A 14,705-nucleotide genomic window follows, 5' to 3' on the forward strand; every position below is an offset into this window, starting at 1 on the left:
GCTCAAGTTTGTCCTCGAATAGTTCCTTTTTTCACCGCTAGATGGCGCCATTTGTTTTTTTCTAATTTAAGAATTAATAGTACAGGGTTAAAAAATGATTCTCATTCGTATTTTAATATTGCGATGATTGTCCATGTATTTGTTTGTGGATATATATAAAAAAAAATTTACAAATACCTCTGTCGTCCTCTATCGGAAAAACGCTCAAGTTTGTCACTGATTAGTTTTGATTGTTCACTGCTAGATGGCGATACAGGTGTTCCTAAGTTTTTTTTTTTTTACATTTCCAACAACAAATAGGTGAACAAGTATTGTAATATTAAAATATGAGTGAGAATCATTTTTGAGCCCTGACCTCTTAATTTTTTAATTAAAAAAACAAATGGCTCCATGTAGTGGTGAACAGGCCGAGCAATTTTTCATTGTATTTAACACTTTATAGTAACGTATCGACAGGTCGGTAAAAAAAACAAGATAAATGACGCCATCTAGCAGTGAAAAAAGGAACTATCGAGGACAAACTTGAGCGTTTTCCCGATAGAGGCGCTGACCATACTTTGACGTTAGTTCGGCCTTTTCACCGCCAGATGGCTATTCACTCGAGCGAAATTAATTTGAATTTTAAAAATAAATTAAACATTTGTAGCACTCTTGAATAATTAATTTATATTTCCATAATACATAAACGATATTTATGAATTTTTTATGCATGCCAATAATTCTCTACAACCAGTCGGAATTGCGACAGGAAATACGATGCCCAAAACGGTACGGTTTAATCGAACTTTGAATATAACAATGGCAATGTTTCTACGAGCAGTACCAATACGGTTAGTACATTGCAGAAGGCAACTCGAAAGGAATAACAATTCGAAATTACGTTTCAGTCTTATATTCGGGATAATATAATTTATAATATAACAATTCCCGATACCACACGTGTATATATAGCGTATTTTAATGGAGCATCAAACATTTTAACGAAACAGCCATGAAATAAAGCAACATATTAACCAAAGTAAAATAAAATACTTTTCCATATTAAGACCAACGGTAAATATGTTCGTAATAAACATGGGACAGGTCCTAAAAGGTAGAGAACCTTGTACATTGTTTCCAAAACATGTACACGTTCCTGAAAATGACTCGTTACATCGCCCAACGTATCAGAACTCTTCGAACAGACAGAAATTTCGCTAAGAATAAAGTTTCATCCATCTCTTCTTACGTTTAACCGTAGTTTTTTAGTAGATTCGGCCCTGGGTAGATCTCACGCCCAAAGTTTCGACCGATCTTTTAGAAACATCCTGTAAAAGGGGTTCGGTTCGTTCGGTGTGTTGATTCTCTCTCGGTTGCAGCTCGCGGGGCCAAGGATGCGCGTGTGTTTGTACGCGTTTTCATGCACACGAGTATCCGCTTTGCGCGTGCGTGCACACGGCTCCGATTGACGTGGACGTGTGCGTGTATGTGTGTGTTTTGTGTATCCGTGGGCGCCTGCGTGTGCGTGTACGTCCATCATGAGTCAGAGCACCCATGGTCGGTCCGCGTTTCGTAATTAATTCTCCTCGTTGACGAGAGAAATGCGAGTCTAGTCCCGGGACCAACACACCTGCACGTTCCCGGGCCGCGCTTGTCCTCAGAGGACATGCTCGTTGTGCCCGGTAAATCGCGCATCTTTCATCATTTTTCACCTCCCGCTCGACTCTGCTCCGTTTTCGTACCCACCGTCTACGGTGCGTCCAAGTGTTTCGTGTGTGTCTCCTCGTCTTGTTTTTCTTGAAAAAAACACCTCCTCGCGTATCTCTGGCTCTCTTCTTCCCCGGGACTCTCGTGTCTCCTCTTTCGTGCAGGTACTGTCGCTCGTCACAACGTTTCCACGAACAACCACCACCTACTCGTTCCCTTTTACGATCGACTTAGCGCACGATCGTAGTTTCCTACCTTCTCATGTATGTTATGAATTTTCATACAGCAACACGGGAAAGGATCGTACGCTCCGGTGTCTCGATCATCCGACGGACGCGGCTACGAATGCTCCCCGTTGAGTTTACAGTATCGCTCTCAGCGGCGATCGAACTTTCACGGGAAAGAATGGACTGTGAATTCGTCGACGATCTCGTTGATCGTAGTCGCCTTTTATTTGCCGCCCTCTCCAACGAGTAAAACGGGTCGAGTCAGGTAGACAGAGTTTCTCTTTCCCATGGAATTTTTAATAATTGTAGTAATTTTCTTGTTCGATGATGCGCTGTTTCGTTGATGACAACAAACGTTTAAATAGAGTATTCTATTTTAGATTACTTAAGTTTCGGAGGAAAGGAATAACAGAAGTAACATGGAACACAACAGAAATAGGCCTAGCAGGCCGCGCCTTCGCTCCCATGGGAATTCTGCCCGAGTTCTGGTATTCGATCAGACAGAAAGCGAGGAATCTGCTTGCAGTGGCGAGGGAGATGTGCAGAAGCATCCCATACTACCTAAAATGGAAAGCAAGGAAGCTCCAGCTCGGCCTGGTTGATAAGACTTTATATTGTTTTGTATAAAATACATGTTTCTTTCGTGATTTCTTACCATTTCATCTTTTCAGCCAGTGGAGAACTATCGAATCTGGTTCGAATGAGGAACTCTGCGATAGGAAAGTCTGCACCTTCTTTATCTGTCCATGTGGTTAGTCATATATGTATTTACTATCGATAATGTAATATATGTTTTGTACACAAGTATAGTATGTATATCGTTTTTTTTCACAGCGTGATTTTAACATTCCGCGGCGTGCTGCTAAAGCAGCTCATCGTAAATCTTTTATCGCGACAACGTCGCCCACCTTACCGAGATGTCACTCGCCGCTATCAGGTGCGTGAACAATTGTGTTCCTCCATTGTTTTTACTCCCTAACTAATTCTATAAATAAAATTTTATTAGCCACTCGATATGTTCTCTTAGCGAATACATTATGCTCCACAAGTACATCCAGCGAGAGCAAATAAAACATAAATGCTTGTTTATGAGTGACTATGGATACTATCTATCTCATAAAAGAATATTATATAAGCATTTTGGCACATCTTTGTTTAAGATTTGAATATACATATATATACATATATCTATGTTTGTACTATAGCATAACTGTTACAGTTTGCAGATTACACACGATACATTTATTTTTGAGCATATTAGATCTAGAACGTTTAAGCAACTCTGCCCTAAAACGATGTCCTAGAAAAATTACTTTTTATCTGCTTAGAATCGTGTCTTATATTATTTACTGACTTTCAACTATTATAGAGGATTAATTTCTTTTACTGCTTGTTTCCCAATATAGCATTCGTCCCGATTGTAGGCAGTCCCCTAGAGAGTCCTAGGATGTCATCCAGTCCACATTTTGCTTTTGCTCCAATTAAAAGGTATCTACTTTGTACCTACTCTTAGCGTGGTTAAATCTGGTTTGATTGCCTATGAAAGTAGGTGTCGCCATTGCGGGTATTGTATTTTTAATACATTATTAATAGTAAAGAAAAAGAAAACAAGATATGCCGCTGCAGAACATCAGCTGTCTAATCTTTAAAAAACAACGAAGAACGTGGTTGTAAGATCCTTTCTTACATTATAGCAAAGTTATTGTGTCTATGTGGTATTTCTATTAAATAAAAAAATTTTTTTTGTCCGTTACGCAAGCAATATTTAAAAGTGCGCATAATATTTAAGGATCGGTGGAGGTGCCACAGGAACCGGTGATGGCAGACGATGGTCGGTTGCTAGCTTGCCATCCAGTGGATATGGCACTACACCGGGTTCCAGTAATGTTTCGGTTAGTCGTTTATTAGAGATCCGTACGCAGTGAGATTTTTGACGATTTACAAATCATGATGTACTTAATTAGTCACAGTACTCGAGCCAAGAACGCTTGCATCAACTTCCAAATGTTCCGACCAAGGACGAATTGCGCATGCTTTCTTGCCATTTTTCTAAACCTGGCACACCATGTTCTTCGCATCCGGGATTTCCAGGTTCAAGTATCTCCAGTATTCCAGGCAACGTGTCTCTCAGTCATGACGAGGATGGTCGTAGATCGCCGTTACACAGACCACGCTCGCGAAGTTTAAGGTAAATTTTATCGATATGACGGCATTACTGTTTTGAAGTATACCTGGAGAAAGCATTGTTTGTAAAATAGTGATCTGTTTATTCGATTGTAGTAGTCCTAGCCGGTCACCCGTACTGGACAGTGAAATTGTTATGATGAACACCCTTTATAAAGAACGATTTCCAAAGGTACAAATTTGAACAGAGAATGTTTTAACATTTCGACGTTCCAACGATTCTCTTTAACGCGCAAATATATTTCGTCAGGCGACACAGCAGATGGAAGAGCGTCTGACCAATTTCATCAACGAAAATAAGGAGTTGGACGAGTTCGAAGTAGTGGCGAATATGACTCAGGACTCCTTGCCGATTTTACGATTCGTCCATCATCAAGTAATCGAAATGGCGAGAGACTGTTTGCAAAAATCTCAGGAAAAATTAATCACGACTAGATATTTTTATGAAATGAGCGAAAATTTGGAGCATCTACTTATGGAGGTAACTCTACGAGAAATCACCTGCTAAATCAATATACGTACACATTCTAATGTTAACAAACGTACATTCGCAGACCAAAGAGAAATCTCTCGAAGCTGCAACGAGACTAACGGGGCTTATCAAAAAATTATTGTTAGTAATATCGCGTCCGGCTCGCCTTTTGGAGTGCTTAGAATTTGATCCGGAAGAATTTTATCATCTATTAGAACAAGCCGAAGGCCAAGCGAAAATTAACGCGGGAATAAAAACGGATATACCTCAGTATATCGTTAACAAGCTGTCTCTCAATAGAGATCCCATATCGGGTAACACTTTACTCCGTCGTCTTTCCGATTTACATTCTTCAACCATAAATACTCAATACTCTTTCGTTCCTTAGAATTGCAAGAAGATTTGAATAAGCTAGAAGATTCGGCTAGTTCGAGCGACAGTAACTTACAAATTACTTCGAGTCCAAACAAAGACGACGAAAAATCTCAGCGCGTTCCGTGTGAAAGTGATTACGAGGTACTGAAGCTCATAAGTAACGGCGCATACGGTGCGGTGTTTTTGGTTAAGGAAAAGACCACGAGGCTAAGGTTCGCCATGAAAAAGATAAATAAAAATAATCTGATGCTGCGCAATCAAGTGGAACAAGTTTTTGCTGAGAGGGACATTATGAGCTTTACCGATAATCCGTTTGTAGTTTCTATGTACTGCAGTTTCGAAACAAAAGTACGTACGCGTTGTTGATACCAACAACGCCGGTCAAGTTTAAATAAAATTTATCTAACTTGGTTACTCGATTACAGAAACACTTGTGCTTGGTGATGGAGTACGTAGAAGGTGGAGACTGTGCGAATCTTTTAAAGAATATCGGTGCATTGCCGCCGGATATGGCTAGGTTTTATTTCGCGGAAACCGTCTTGGCTGTTGAATATTTGCATAGCTACGGCATCGTTCATCGAGACTTAAAGCCCGACAAGTACGTAAATCAATGATTTATTGATTCTTCGATTATTTCACGCGTTCGTTTGCTTTCAGTTTACTGATTACGGCCCTTGGTCACATCAAACTGACAGACTTCGGTCTTAGTAAAATGGGTCTTATGTCTTGTAAGTGATGAAAAACAGGAATTGACGATTTTTTATTTAAAGAGTCAAACGAAAATATCTGTTTTAGTGGCGACGAATCTTTACGAGGGATATATCGACAGGGATACGAGACAGTTTTCGGACAAACAGGTATTCGGTACGCCCGAGTACATCGCCCCTGAGGTAATACTTCGTCAGGGTTATGGGAAACCCGTTGATTGGTGGTCTATGGGCATTATACTGTATCAATTTTTGATTGGCTGTGTACCATTCTTCGGTGATACTCCGGAAGAGTTATTTGCTCATACAGTCAATGATGATATCGAGTGGCCTGACGATGAAGACTGGCCTGTCCAGCCGGAAGCTAAAGGTATTATAACGGCGTTGCTGCAGCAGAGTCCTAGAGATCGATTAGGAACCGGAGGATCACACGAAGTCAAAGAACATCCGTATTTCTTTGGAGTGAACTGGAACAGTTTACTCAGACAAAAGGCTGAGTTTGTGCCGCAATTGATCAACGACGAGGATACAAGTTACTTCGACACTCGTATGGATAGATATAATCACGACATAGGCGATGACACCGACGACACCGATGACTCCCCATTGTTCGGATCGTTCTCTTCGTACTCTCCTCAATCTCGAAAGATCTCTCAAACTCGTCCACCGCAGATAAATCCAGAGTCAGAGTCGGACACCTCGAAGAAACAATTATTCTGCAACGAGCTCGAACGCATGGTCGCGCAATTGTCAATGGGATGCGGCAACTCGGCGGTCACGCCTCCATCCAAGTTGATCGAATCGACTCCGTCGGAAAAGAATCGGTCCTCTTCCTCCGCCAAGAGCATTTCAAGCATGGAGACTCCGCCTAAAATGGACAAATCGAACGCCTCGTTCACGAGCCCTGCCACGGCAACGAGCACCGAGTCGCAGTTGACGGTTATCAAGAACACTCAGTTAGAAGGGACGTCGGTCAGCTTGAGCACACCCGACTCATCTCAAACGGAGTCCGAGGACATCAGTCCGCAGATCCAGAGAAAGAGACACGTGCATTCCCGCGACAAGCTGCCCAGGTTCAGTATATCCGTTGATGATGACCACATGTGAGTCGTTTAGACATCTTCGCAAAAGTTATTCTTCCACCGCTCTCACATAATTCATTCGCCTTTAGAATCTCACAAAGAAATACCTTCGTGCTAATAATTGAATTTAATTGCAGGTTGGACCTGGTCGCGGCAAACAGGGATACGACCGAGGAGAGCAAGCATAATTCCAGCACCGACTCTTTCGAATCGTTTACGGCAATGCCGGTGATTCTATCGTCTGCAAAACAGAAGTCACGTTCCGTAATCAAGTCTGCGTCCACCAGTGGATTGTCGTTGGTGATACCGGCCAGCGAGTTTTCTTGTATGCCTCATTATAAATCGCGTTCGTTTTTCGAATCGTTAAATTTAAACACTGAACCTCATCCATGTGCATCTGTACTTTTCAGACGACACATCCTTGCATACTCAACCAATCGAGTCACCCGGTGGGTCATCTACCGCTTCTTCGAGAGACACGTCGCCTTGCCGTGAATTAAGTCCTCTTGTGACCAGCTTAAAACCCCCTATTATCATCCGAAGGGGACCTTGCGGATTTGGCTTCACTGTGCACACTATCAGAGTTTACTACGGAGACAGCGATTTTTACACGATGCATCACCTAGTTATGGTACGCGTGTAACACTGAAGAATAAGAGAGGTCTTCTACGTAGATGTACGTGTACTAATCGAATATGTTTTGCGTTCTGCAGGCCGTTGACCAGTCTAGCCCAGCGTTCGAAGCTGGCTTGAGACCAGGCGATCTCATAACACATATAAACGGTGAACCAGTGCAGGGTTTATATCATATACAAGTTCTTCAGTTAATGTTGAGCGGTGTCGATCGTGTAACTTTGCGCAGCACACCGTTGGAAAACACCAGCATAAAAACGGGCGGACGGAAGAGAGATCTTGCCCAAAGCAAAATGGCGCGCAGAACGCTCCACAAGCAGCGTAAACAAAAGCGCGATCATTCCGATAAGAAACGAAACACGTCCCTTTTCAAGAGACTTAGTTCCAAACGACACAGTGCGGAGATACAGCAGGTATAAAACGAAGTCCGTTCACCTTTCTTATTTTCGTAACTCTAGTCGAGGAAACATGTGATCGTGGTTAAAGTGATGAATGTATATATCCATAATGTTCCTACTTTTCTGTCTCTTACACAAAACTACGAGGCAAAATAACAAAGCACCGCAGCGAATTAATAAGCAACACACCGATTTATGTTAAGCGTTACTTTTGTTCTTTATTGCAGCCATTAACTATCAGTTGTCCATTGTCAGCACCCATTCTATCCAGCGACAGCAAACCTCCACTTATGGTATGATTTTTCTGTAACGTTTCGTCGTCATCTTGCCTAATATCGTTTCAGTTTGTAATTTCTTTTAATCAGAACTATCATTTGCTCGATACAGACACGCGGCAGCTTTTAAATGTTGCTTCCTTTTGTCTAATTGACCGCGACAATGTCCGAATTTTTACACAACACTTATCACAAAAGATTCGATGTTCCATAACGCATATAGAATAATAGACCGAATGATGCTAGATCTATTCAAATAATCGCTGAGGGAAACATTAACCGATCTTTTCCCAGATGGCTGCAGGACTTTGTTCACCGTCGATGGTGACACCTAGTCGATCCTTCCAGTCGTTCACGCGTTCCCAGGAATCGTCGCCTTATTTTACAACTTGCACAAAGTCCGTTTGCAGTCCGTCGCCGCCAACGAATCGCGTTAGTTTGGACTCCTATCACTCCACTGGCAATTCAAGTCCTTGCTCCAGCCCGAACTCGTCGTCTCCTGGTTCAAACACGTCTGCGGCAAACTTGACAACTATCTCGAACCAGTCCCATTATCAGAGACCTAGCACCCTTCATGGTTTGAAGCACAAGTTGCACACGGCGGCAAAAAATATCCATTCACCGAATCGCAGAAAATCTGTGGGGCATATACCGTTATCCCCGTTGGCCAGGACTCCAAGCCCATCGCCGCTTCCTGCTAGTCCAACCAGGAGTCCCAGTCCTCTAACGTTTCCTACAGGACATCAGCCTGGCAGCTCCAATACCACGCAGTCCTATAGTCCAGGTACGATCAAACATATATATCACACTTTGCCGTATATACGATTGTCAATATAAAAATGTTTATTACTCACAGGGGTCTGCTTGTCAACGCCAAACAACCAGAAGAAAGGCTACGGTCGGCCAAAGTCAGCGGAACCTGGTTCTCCGTTACTGAGGAGAGCGCTCAGTCCAGACAGGCTTCACCCACGCTCCGCGGAGAACAAGACGTCGATATCGCCGTTGGCTAACACGCTGGTAAAAGTAACGCCTCGTGTAACTATAGCCCAATCGTCATCTCATTCGGAGACTTCCGAGGACAGCAGCGATAGCTTCAAAGAGTCAAACGATACCAAGGTCGAGAAGAAACCGCCAACTGAACAAAAGTCCGACTACTCGAAATTATCCCATGCCATATCGATCAACTTAGGGGCTGTGAGCATGTCGAACTCGTGCGGTAGCACGCAGTTGCCGAGAATAGCGGAGGAAAAGGACTCGCCAACCGGAACCAAGGGTGACGATTATTCATCGAAGGAAATTTCGAGCTCCGACAAGGACGATAAAACTAACGCTTCTGCCAACAAGTTGTCAGAGCCAGAAGAAGCCGTCGACTGCGATAATCGTCGCAGTCACGAGTCGACGAAGGCAGACTTGTACGCAAGAAACTCGGAACCGCCTGTCAATAAAATTGAAGAAAGAGCTCAGTCCGATAACTCGTTTAGTATACACACTCGTAGCTCGCCGGCTACGTCTCACAAGCAATCGCAGAGCAACGAAAAAGGCTTGCAAGCCTCGTTTCAGAGGGGATTGTTACAGAGTTGGGAAAAATGCTCGCCATCTTCCGCTCAAAAAACGTCGTTGCAGAGCACCGAGAAAGGCTCGCACTCGGCGAGTCAAAAATCTCTATCTCAAAACAGTGAAAAAGGTTTGCAGTCGTCGACTCAAAAACCTTCGTCGCTGAGTAGCGAGAAAGGTTCGCAAGCTTCGGCTCAAAAGCCTCCGTCGCAAAGCAATGAAAGAGTTTTGCAAGCTACGTTGCAGAAATCGTCCCAAGTCAGCGAGAAATATGTGCAAACTGCGTCGCAGAAGCTAGCTCAAGGCTTGGAGAAGGGAGCCGCGTCGCATAAGTCAAACGAACAAAAGGCAGCTGGTAAATGTTCAGAGGCTAATCCAGATGGTAGAAAGATATCGAAGAAACACAAAGTCGACAGCTTCGAGGGTACTGGCTGCTCGAACTCGTTCGAACCCGGTGGGTCAGGGAAGGATAAGAAAAACAATTAAACTATGCCCGCGTGTTGATCATATCCTTTTGCCAATGACACAGTACGTCTTTTTTTTTTTTTTTGTTTGTCTAATCATCGTCACAGTATGAATCAAATTTCGCGAAACGCAAATAGAAAGTTTAGCGTCTATGCTCGAATAAGAGCGAAAGAAAGGTAAATCAAAAGCAAGACAGTTCTACGTATACAGCTTTATAAAGGGAGGCGGTTTGTACTCGAATCAACTATCTATATAGGCTTCCAGCGAATAACCCTTTGAAGAATAACTTCGGTTGGTGTTTCTGGATATCTACGATTGGTATTTAAGCCATCCTGTAACTGTAATCTTTGTCATACGATTAATTTAATACAATGAAATCAAGATGAAAGTAGAGAAACTGCGACGTATTATATTTAAACGGTTTCAAATGTGCAGTTTGTTGAATTCGCTCTTCCGATTCCTCGCGGAAGTCGGAAGAGAACGAACAAGTAATTGGAGTAATTTATATACTTCGGGCTACAGTATTTACACGATCTCATTTACGTTTACGTCTAATATTAGCACATCACTGTATGAAGACAACATGTATCGTATATACTCGTGATCCAGGTTTATAGGTACAAGCATTTTCATTATTTCTTTACGCAAAGCAAACCTCGAAACGATACTTAACGAAATTCAGTCTGAATCTAGGTTAGAATTCGCCGCTGAAGATCATCTTCAACGGAAACTTTTTTCATTGTTGAATTCAGCATATTAAACTTAGTCGGTATGCAATAAAAATTAAAGTCGGTGTTTTCCAAGAAAACGCAATCAATCGTCCTTGATAAAAGCTTCGGAATCGGCCTATACGCGAGTGTATATGATAACGATTTCGTCGCAATGATTAGCGTACAAGATGCTCCCGTGTGCACAACGACAATTATATCAGTCCCTTTTTAATTATACCGCGCTGTGATGCATTTAATCCTGACGTTAGAAATTGGTGCTAAACGTTTATCGCTCGAGTGTCCCACGCGAGAACTGGTGCTCCCAACTCCTCAGAACCTGAATCATTACGAAAACGGGAAGAAAAAAAAACAGTGAAAGATCGCTGAGAAATGGAAGATTACGACAACCCAAAACGATTACAGTGGCACAGCACGTACGAACATATCGCATTGGAAGCATCTTGAGGTTTTTCAAATCGTAAGAGTTGCGAGCGTTCCGGGGACCCGTTGGCCTCCGGCACGTTGTAATCATTTTAGTATTAGGTACTCGTTAATTTATTCTGTATATATATATATATACGCGATAAAAAAAGGAAAAAAAAAGAAAAGAAAGAAAACAACTGTATATTAGTTAAGGGCAAAGCATGCTTTAAACGTGAAAACGACCGGGGTACCGGAAATGGCCGCGGCTTCCGGTAGGGTTCGCGCGAGTGCTCGCTTGCGAAGGTACAATTTGCCATAAAAGAGCAACACGATAATCCGTATGTACGTGTACTCTGCCATAGGTACGATTTTCGTTCACGTCGAAAATGGGTTCGACGACGAAACCGTTGGATCGTTGCGCGGACGATCACGGACCAACCGGATGCACGATGCTTTTCGTTTCAAGCAAATCGAACGTAGAACATGTTTGCTGTTAGAAAACGAAAAACAAACAACGTTGTGGTACCATTGCTGCTCGTTAAGCGAGAACGAGCATGAGTTCATACATTGTAGAGTGAATCGCGGCAGTATTCGAACGTTGGCGGTTCAAGTCTGCAACGCTTAAAATAAAGACGACCGAACTAAATCGTACCTTCGAACCATAAGTACCGAGTTAAGAAAATGATATTACAGCACGAGGAATATATTTTCTTTTGCTAAGACAGTACTGGTGTTTTAAAAAGTTTTTGCCGAGAAAAGCGCGCAACAGTTCGCCACAGATTTGAATTGCAAATGTTCGAACGCCTTCCTCGATCCTTCGCGTGTTCGCTATATGTTTTAACGTAAGAATAGGCTGTAAGGATACTTAAGGAAACACAGGCTTTAGGGAAATAAGGCACGATTCGAATTCCCTTCTTTTTTTTACATCTCATCGTCCCTGCCGCGGGCTCTTTAAAGCTAACGGAATTCGCATAGATGTAAACCAATGTTCGCGATTTTAATTTGCCTCGAATGCAGTTCGAGCAGCCGCGCGGGGAAACTGCGGCTCGTTTCGCGCGTTCAATTTTTGTATCCCGTCCCGAGCGAGCTACGTTTTATCGTCAAACGAGGGCCACGAATCTAATCTATAAGAAGTCTTTCGATTTAGTAACTGTAAGCAGTGGCGAGATCATTCGTCGCGCAACTATCATCGTTAAGGCTTATAAGGGAACATCGAGCGTCAATCTTTGTACGCGAGTGTATTTAACGGATGGAGACTTCGATTTCGAAAATATTACTTTCCCGGTTTTGCACGTGAGCGCTGCGTTGATATGAAATTGTTACGTCTTAGACAAAAAGTTAAGATAGCGTCTGAAACCCAAAGTCTTCGGCCAAAAGTACTCTTGTATGCGAAGTTTGACGTAATTCCGAGGAGGGGGCAATCCTCGACGCTCCCTTGTTAACCGATATCGCGTCTGTCCCCTGTTATACGCATACTTTTTCTCTGCTTAGCATGAAACGTCGATGCACGATAGGGGTTGATGGGCACCGAAACGCGTCGACGTCCGTATTCGTCGTTCTAGTTTGTACCAGTAGTTGTATCGTGTTGTCCGAGAATTTTTGAGGCAGCTCAAAAGACGAGTTAGAAAGCAACCGGTGAGAATACATTTTAAAATCCGACGGATTCGAGCTTGCGCGACGTTGCATGGAGAAATGAGGCATAATCAAGAATCGCGTACGCGAGAAATTAATCGTGATCGAAAAACCGAAATCCGGGGAGATGCTGGATATTTCTCTGGGCATGATATTAACCATATTTTTTTTTTTTTTTTGCGTAGAGAAGAGAGCACGTTTGGCGCACGTTCTAAAAGTTAGACGAAAGAAGAATATAAGTCGGATCAAAATCAGCTGGTCGCTCGAGGCCGCTGAAGGGTTATCCCCGCCATAAAGTTTTGGCCACTCCCACAGAATCAGTAGACCTGCTGGCACATGATCTCCGGCTCCCGATTAAAGAGCAACAGCGTCAAAAGCGAATTCTATCGATTCGCGCTTTTAATGGTCGCGTGTTAATCTATCGTAGACGTATGTGACAACCGCCTGGCCACCGATTTTATGCATTTCTAGCGGACGCGAATGTGAAAAGTGTATGCGGAATACGTACACTTGTGCAAAATGGAATATCGATATCATATTTCATTAGTGAAATATTTATCTATACGCGTTTTGCATATACATATTTCCCAGCGTTGAGCGAAATGTAGTCCACGATTACGATTACTGTGTAATCGGTAATAATCAATCGACGATTGACGAGTAATCGGTCACGATTAGCTCTGGTAGATTGCAAATGTAGTTTATGATTACCGACCAATCTGACAATCTCAAGTGATTATTCCATGCGTAATCTCTGCACAACTCTGGTGTCTTCCATACCACCGTACGTCATAAATGCATAAAATCTACAGGCTAACGATACACGAAGAGTCCAGCGAGTAGACAAGCCATGATCGTTTCGTTGCTTTCGTTTTCCGTGTCGTTTAATCCCTCGGTAAGCCGATAGTAAACGTAGGAGCGAATTTGAGAGCTATGGTAAAACGATGGACACGGTACAGAGACGGGCAAAATTCTTATCCAAAGTATAGATTAAAATTTGATTTACGGAACGAAATATTTTTATAAAAGAACAAACAAAAACTTCGTCGTTCGATCGAATAAATTCCTATGCGTTGGTTCTATTCGTTATCTGTTACTCGAATAAAGTTTTGTCCAGCTCTAGCACGGTCGACTCGAGCGAGTCTTTACGAGTGGGCGAGTTTTCGAGTCGGTGCAAAGAGAGAAGAGAGAAGGGATGAGAAAAGCATTCTTTACGTATCGTTGTACGCGTTGTGTGATATGCGATTACGCAGTCGATACTTTGTTGAACTTTGTTTCGTTACGTTTACATGGGTTGTGATTCTATATGTGGGACTAAGTGAATTCGTTGGTCGCTTATTATTGTTGAGACGTGTGTATTAATTTTTTTTTTTTTTTTGTTTTACATCGACGAACAAGCGTCGAAGTTAATTACTGTTTGCCAGTGTCGAGAGTCATTCTCCGGCCGTTTTTCATTTTCGAATCGGAGACCACAAAAAGTATAAAGCGAGAATTTCATAAAAACGCCACGATTTGTATTCCACTTGGGACTCTCTTCGTTTTCCGTTCATCGAACGAACCAACTACCAACGGTAGATGCGTGGGAAGCAGCCGCTCTTTTTCCTCTTTATTTCCTCCGCGCTTTTCTAAGAACGCCTTTGAGACGGACTTGTTGTTCTATATTTTTCTTTTTTGTGATAAGCGAACTGGATGTTCTCCGTGAGAATATTTATCAGCGAACTCGACGAACGTTTGATAATTATATTACACGCTCTTCACGTGAAATACAGTTTCGTTTCTTACTATACGGTACACTCGTTTCTCTCATTCGACTCCTTTTCCCGCCACCTCTACATCCCTCCATTCTCTAAGTGCGCGCAGCTGTCGTCCCGGAACGGGACCG

The 14,705-nt window shown here is 42.7% G+C and overlaps 1 protein-coding gene across 4 annotated transcripts; it reads left to right on the top strand.

Annotated features, from left to right (window-relative positions):
* LOC128879501 (microtubule-associated serine/threonine-protein kinase 3) lies at positions 1-14,614 on the top strand. 4 transcript variants are annotated; one of them, XM_054128699.1, is made up of 21 exons: positions 1-1,850; positions 1,973-2,178; positions 2,294-2,510; positions 2,585-2,664; positions 2,748-2,850; positions 3,320-3,401; positions 3,703-3,805; positions 3,878-4,101; positions 4,194-4,269; positions 4,348-4,578; positions 4,652-4,883; positions 4,958-5,292; positions 5,370-5,542; positions 5,602-5,672; positions 5,740-6,754; positions 6,871-7,058; positions 7,144-7,364; positions 7,447-7,779; positions 7,992-8,057; positions 8,334-8,823; positions 8,896-14,614. In XM_054128699.1, the coding sequence occupies exons 3-21, from the start codon at positions 2,333-2,335 to the stop codon at positions 10,077-10,079; spliced, it is 5,385 nt and encodes a 1,794-aa protein (XP_053984674.1). In that variant the 5' UTR covers positions 1-1,850; positions 1,973-2,178; positions 2,294-2,332; the 3' UTR covers positions 10,080-14,614. The 4 variants fall into 4 exon arrangements, with proteins under 4 accessions (XP_053984674.1, XP_053984683.1, XP_053984692.1 ...); XM_054128708.1 differs by having other exon boundaries at positions 5,740-6,724; XM_054128717.1 differs by lacking the exon at positions 7,992-8,057.
* The last annotated feature ends 91 nt before the right edge of the window (positions 14,615-14,705 follow it).

This window comes from Hylaeus volcanicus, chromosome 1 (assembly GCF_026283585.1).
Source record: "Hylaeus volcanicus isolate JK05 chromosome 1, UHH_iyHylVolc1.0_haploid, whole genome shotgun sequence".
Lineage (NCBI taxonomy): Eukaryota > Metazoa > Arthropoda > Insecta > Hymenoptera > Colletidae > Hylaeus > Hylaeus volcanicus.